Genomic DNA, 6,431 nt, shown 5'->3' with positions numbered 1-6,431 from the left:
AGTGCCACACAGCTTTAGCGATTTCTTTGCTCTGCTTAGGCATCCTGGTGCTGTGTGTGCTCATTGCAGGTCTGTGTTATAAGTTCAGCGTTGTGGGGTTAAACGAAGGTGATCTGGGTGGAGGCAAATGTGATGCCAGCAGTCGAGCAGTCGGAACTGCCGTTCTGACAGAACTTTGTCAAAATCAGGTTGAGGAAAGCGATGAACTCTAGGACGTACCTGGAGTGGCCTCACGACGAAGATCACATTCCAGCGTTCTGGCAAAGTCTGAGAACAGCGATTAAAACATCTGAAACTGATAATAAAGACAATCTATAAAAGGGTTTATACTTACAATTTTGATTGTAAACACATATTTTACATTTTCTAAGCGCTACAATGTCAGTGACTTTATGCTACAAATATATTTTAGGATTATTGTATTGTAGTATGATATTTTAAGAGTATTATCAAAGACAGCATGGCGTATTTTGAATGTAATTTGGTCAATCTTTTTTAAAAACTCAATTTTCTCAAGAATTCCCTTCATTTGACAGTAAAAACAAAGTACAGAAGGGTGCATATGGATCATTTTAGAATCTTTTAAAACTTGCCCTTGTATTTCTGAAATCCTTTTAAAATCTTTCTCTTAACTTGTCATATAAATGTGCTAAAAAATGCTTAGCTCTTTGTACATAATTTGGGTTGGAGCTGCATATTACTCATATATCTTTCAGTATTGTGCTAATTTAGTTTGAATGTTTCAGGAATTGTTCTTTTCTTTCTTTTGAAGTTTTCTTTCCCTCCATGAATGCGTGTACTCTAGTGGAGGTTGACATAAAAACTAACGAGAGGTAAGTGAGTGGTCTATTACAGGTCATAATGGTTTTATATACAATAAAGATTTAAAAAAGGCAAAATGATCTTTTTGTTTTTGTTCACTAGAATGTTTCAAAGTTATCATAAGTACCAAAACCTGTAACTGACACAATTTATGTATATGTGAAAAACTCAAACAAAAGTGATTATATAATCAGTTGCACAAGATTTTTGGGCAATGACACATTTTGTGTTGTAATTTTGCCTCTGTGCACCACAACAATGGATTTAAAATCAAATAAGGCAAGCGTAGAGTTTCAGCTTTAATTCAAGGCTTGAATAAAAGTATCACTTACAGTCATTTTTATCCAAATTGCCCATTTTCAAAAGAAATTGGAAAAAAATATATTTTTTGTTATAATAAAGATTGTTTTTAATACTTGTATGAAAGTTTTCAGTCAGTGATTGCTGGAAGGGTAGAACACGTTGACATCACCATTTGCTCTGCTTCGCCTTCGGTGCAAGCTACCGTCAGCTGCTTACTGGTTGTGAGTCTCTGCCTTCAGTTTGTCTCCAGTAGCTGAAAAGCATGTAAAATGTAAATATAAGCAGAATGCAGTGATCTGCAAATGCCACAAACCATTATTTTGTTTTTATTTTTAATTAATATGAACTGAGGCAAATTGGAAAACTGTTCTGACGTAAGACAAAACAACATTTGCAATTCTTTTTGAAAAACTTGGATCCTCTGCCCTCTCCACTGAAGATGAGAGACTATCCAGCTTCTTCTTATTCCCAGTGCAAAACTCTGCATCTCTGACGCTATGTGGATGATTCAATGCATATGGAATTGACATCTTGCACATCTGGAAAGACGTACCACACCTAAAACATAGCAGCAGAGTTTAAGTGCAGTTCAGTCAAACCGTTATAAAGGTTAATAAGCAGTTTTTGTGGATGAAGCTGTATTTCCCTAACAGCATCTTTCCGCAGCAGTGCCCTGCTTTTACTGACCACAACAAATTTTTGTGGAAGTCCACATTAAAACTTTCCCATCATGCAGAAAAAAAGTAGAACTTGAATTTCCCGTTGTCTAAATGCTGACACGTGTCACATTCTCTGCTCTTAAAATGTTGCAATCTTGGTCAAAGTAAGCAACTTCCCAAGTCCATATTGATATTACTGTTACAGAACTATTTTTAAAGCTTCAGCAAGTGAACAAACACTAACAAACAACAATGAATGCTGATTGTTAGTGTGATTATAAAATTCATTTTCTTTATTTGATCACAGGAGGGCTGAGGTTGGCTGAAAGCTGGCACTGACACAGATTAATTTTGGATTACTTGCGGTTTGTTTAACTTTAGTCCCTCAATCTAACACAATGAACAAGTGCTACAGTCACACTCTTTCAGGCTCATTCTCACACAGGATGGAGTCAAGTCTTTATGACCTAAGCCTAACTGCACCTTTTGTCTTTTTCTTCCCTTTATGTTTTTTGAATATTTAACAATTGTCATTTTTCTTGTGCACTTGAACATAAACACATTTTATTCAAATGCTCGACAAAATATATGAAAGAAATGAGACACCAGAGAAACTAATACCTAGCTTCTGTTCTTCTTATCTCTAATCCCTGCAGGGAAACTGTCACTCTATTTCTCTGTCTCTACTTCTGAATATGGACCAGTGTGAGGCATGAAGAAATAATTTAGGCAAACAGAAGTAGTGGAGGGCCCTTACAAAGCAGTCAGTATCCTGGCTGTGCAGAAGGAGGACGGGACATTTCACCTGTGAGGAACACAGCAAGATTTATCGAGTTATTTTTTTCTTCATTTCTCTTCTAAACCCGATTAAACCTGTTTTTAGATCAGTTAATTTAAGAGGTGGGAAGTAACGAAGTCAAAAAATAGCTAGCGAGGAAGAAAAATGGGAACGAGGTTTTTTTTTAAGTGGCAGAAGTGCAACATTTCTATCAGTTCAACAAACATCAGCAAACACACAAACTGTCTGTGTTCAGTTTGTCTCACTGTGTGTTGCTAGCTAAAGGTCCAGCTGCTGTATTTCACAGGCAGAGAAAAGAAAAAGAGCAAACTTCACTCAGAGATGGAGAAAGATGTAAGAGGACAGGACAGGAGAGGTTAGGTTTAAAGGTAAGGACTCAGTGACGCTTGATAACCTGCAAATCTAGTGTCGCAGAGATCAATTTGCATTTAAGCTGATTATGCTTAGATACATTCATTGAATTCTGACTTTATATCAACCGTCTAGTATTAAAATAGGTATAAAGTGTATAGTGTCAGTGTAGGAAATGGAGCTAAGCAAAGACATCTGTGAAACATCTGTTGACATCTTGTTGAATTCACTTGTGTGACTCCACAAAGAGCAGAAGGGCTGCTGATCACAGCCTGTATATAAAGAAACTTCTCCGAAGCTCATATTAGAAATTATTGTGAGTTGTGATTCTTTTCCCTGTGCTGATCAACTACACAGATCTTAGGGTTCCCCCATCTGCTGAATCCCACTGTAACCCTTGACTGTGCTCACTTTACTGTTTAGGTGTGGAAGCAAAGTCAGCATCTACAATGTAGGGAACAGAAAATAGTTATTTTCACTGCGTCTGTCCTAGATAACAGATTCAAGCTGAGTGCATCCACTACAATTACAATTTAGATTCGAATAACATTTGTATGCTCATGTATTCATATTATTTTTTAAATATATTAATATAGCAAAACAAAGAAAATGGCTCGTAGAATTGTCCTTAAAGGAGCTACTTTTTAGTTTTACTGTGCATTTTCACTTTTGAGTAAAAACGTTGCTTCAGTACTTTAACTTTTACTGGAGTATGTTTTAACACCTGTATCAGTACTTCTACTTAAGTAAAGAAAGTCTGTACTTTTGCCACCTCTAAATAAGTTTAAACGATGCAATGACAAACAAATAAAAATATCAAAAAAAACTTAAGATTAAATTCATTTTCAAGAATATTTACCAATTCCATTATTTTCTTTTCTTTTTTTAAATGCACAGATTAAAGATTTTGTAGAGACTGTAAACATTCCTCAGAGATTTTGATATGACAGCATCACAGAGTTGCTACAGATGTCAACAGAACACATGTATGATGTGAATCTCATATTCCACCACTTAAAGTGTTGAAAACAAGCCTGATATGACATTAGCACCATTTCCCCACCACGTTACTTTATGACATTAGCACGAAGCCTCCAGCTGTGCTCCAAAGCTGTTAGCATGGCTGTTTCATCATTACATTGTGTCACACCAGCACCTGAAAGAAAAGCTCTGAGTTTGATTTTGTGTTTGTGTTTTGCAGGCACTCAGGAGAAAAAGTCATGAAGTTTCTCGTGTTTGTCCTGTTAGTATCTCAGTGCTCGTCGCTCACCAGTCAACAGTGTCACCACTGTGAACAAACATCCTGCGACTGCTCGAGCCAAAACCTTCGAGAAGTCCCTGCAGCCGCTTCAAAACTCATCACTGAGCTCGATCTCTCTTTAAACGCACTGGAGACGATAATGAAAGATGACTTTCTTTCATATGCCGCTTTGAGGGCTTTGTTCGTGAATAACAACAGGATCAAAACCATCCATGAAGACGCATTTCACCCACTGACTCATTTGGAGAAACTGGACTTGTCCTCAAACCAGTTGGAGACTTTGTCTTCTGGTTGGTTTCAGAACCTGACTTCTCTCCACTACTTGAATCTTTTGGGAAACAAATATTCAACACTTGGTCAGGGAAACATTTTCCTGCCACTGAGGAGCTTGAAGACCCTCCATTTTGGAGGACCTTTCCTTCAGTCTGTCAGTAAAAGGGATTTTTCTGGCCTTTTTGGTCTTGAGGAACTTGTTTTTGAAGGAAATCATCTGCAAGTCTATAAAAAAGGAAGTCTGAGACAAATTGGACCCATTAGCCATGTAACACTTAGTCTCAGTGGAGTATTTCACAGAGATTTAGCAGTAGTACGAGCTATATTGTTAGACGTTGTTCATCCAAACACAACAGTGACATTCACTGACACACAGTTTAACAAAAGTTTGCAAATGTTCCCACTTCATGTGGCCATCGAGCGTGGTGCTACAGGTCTTAGTTTCAAAAATGTGAACATGTCTGTGTCAGCTTGTGTACAACTTGTGAATATTTTGTCGGGCTCTGAACTCACCAGTGTTGCCATTGAAGATTCTCAGTTCTTTGAAGATGAAGAGGAAGTCTTTCTTGTTGACATAAACCTGAAAGGCTTGGAGGTCATTTTTCTCAGAAACATTGATATTGTTTGGTTCTACCGTGTTCCTGAACTCAGTTTTATGCAAAATATGCTGACTGTAGTAAGAAGGGCATCTGTGATAAACTCCAAGGTGTTTGTCATTCCCTGCCAATCCACTATTCATTTCACAAACCTGGAGTTTTTGGACATCAGTGACAACACAGTCGCAGATCGTGCATTTATGGAAATGATGTGTTATGGAAAGGAGGATGTCCTTCTAAATCTCCGCACACTCAACATCAGCAGAAATCGTTTGTTTTTAATCAACAGCAAACTCTTCACTAAACTAGAAAAGCTGGAAAACCTCGACATGAGTAGAAACTCATTTGACAGCATGCCTTCGACTTGTTCCTGGCCAGCAAGTCTCAAGTTCTTAAACCTTTCGTCAACTTCTCTTTCTGAGGTGACATCCTGCCTACCACAGAGCCTACAGATCCTTGATTTATCCAGAAATAAACTGACTGTCTTTAACATTGAGTTGCCGCTTCTCAAAGAGCTGTACATCTCTGGCAACAAGCTTGGAAATCTCCCAGATGGGCATTTATATGTCAGCCTCGCAGTTCTCTCCATTCAAGACAACAACTTGGCCAAATTCAGCAGTAAAAACCTGCATGATTACCAGAGCCTGAGGGTCCTGGAAGCTGCTGGCAACCCTTACGTCTGTTCATGTGACTTTGTAGGTTTCGTGACAAATGACTTGATGAACCACAAAACTGTAGTTGGACATGACTTAAAGTCTTACATCTGTGACTCTCCCGATGCAGTGAGGGGCGAGAGAGTGTCAGACGTGAAGCTGTCAGTGTTTGAGTGCCACACAGCTTTAGCGATTTCTTTGCTCTGCTTAGGCATCCTGGTGCTGTGTGTGCTCATTGCAGGTCTGTGTTATAAGTTCAGCGTTGTGTGGTACATGAAGATGACCTGGGCATGGCTAAAAGCAAAGAGAAAGCCAAAGTTGAAGAAGGGAGTGCTCCAGTACGATGCCTTTGTGTCCTACAGTGAAATGGACTCCGGCTGGGTGGAGGCGCATCTGATCCCGGCCCTGGAGCAGTCGGAACCGCCCCTCCGACTCTGCCTCCACAAGAGAGACTTTGTTCCCGGAGGATGGATCGTAGACAACATCATGGACGCTATAGAGAAGAGTCACAGAACGCTCTTCGTCCTCTCCCAGAACTTTGTCAGAAGCGAGTGGTGCAAGTACGAGCTTGACTACACCCATTTTAGATTGTTTGATCAAAACGATGACGCAGTTGTGCTGATTCTACTGGAGCCCATTGACAAAAATAACATCCCCAAAAAGTTCATCAGGCTGCGGAAAGTGATGAACTCCAGGACGTACCTGGAGTGGCCT

The 6,431-nt window shown here is 39.2% G+C and overlaps 1 protein-coding gene across 1 annotated transcript in view; it reads left to right on the top strand.

Annotated features, from left to right (window-relative positions):
- Positions 1 to 5,355: 5,355 nt before the first annotated feature.
- Positions 5,356 to 6,431, top strand: part of LOC106633325 (toll-like receptor 2) — a gene marked incomplete at its 5' end in the record, with an annotated part of 1,551 nt that continues 475 nt past the window's right edge. Inside the window, 1 exon segment of the mRNA XM_042223877.1 lies at positions 5,356 to 6,418. Within this exon segment, the coding sequence (XP_042079811.1) occupies positions 5,356 to 6,418 (1,063 nt within the window).

Source organism: Haplochromis burtoni, unplaced genomic scaffold, assembly GCF_018398535.1.
Source record: "Haplochromis burtoni strain Fernald_Lab_line unplaced genomic scaffold, NCSU_Asbu1 Contig_122, whole genome shotgun sequence".
Classification (NCBI taxonomy): Eukaryota; Metazoa; Chordata; class Actinopteri; order Cichliformes; family Cichlidae; genus Haplochromis; species Haplochromis burtoni.
This window is presented reverse-complemented; position numbering and strand designations above follow the sequence as displayed.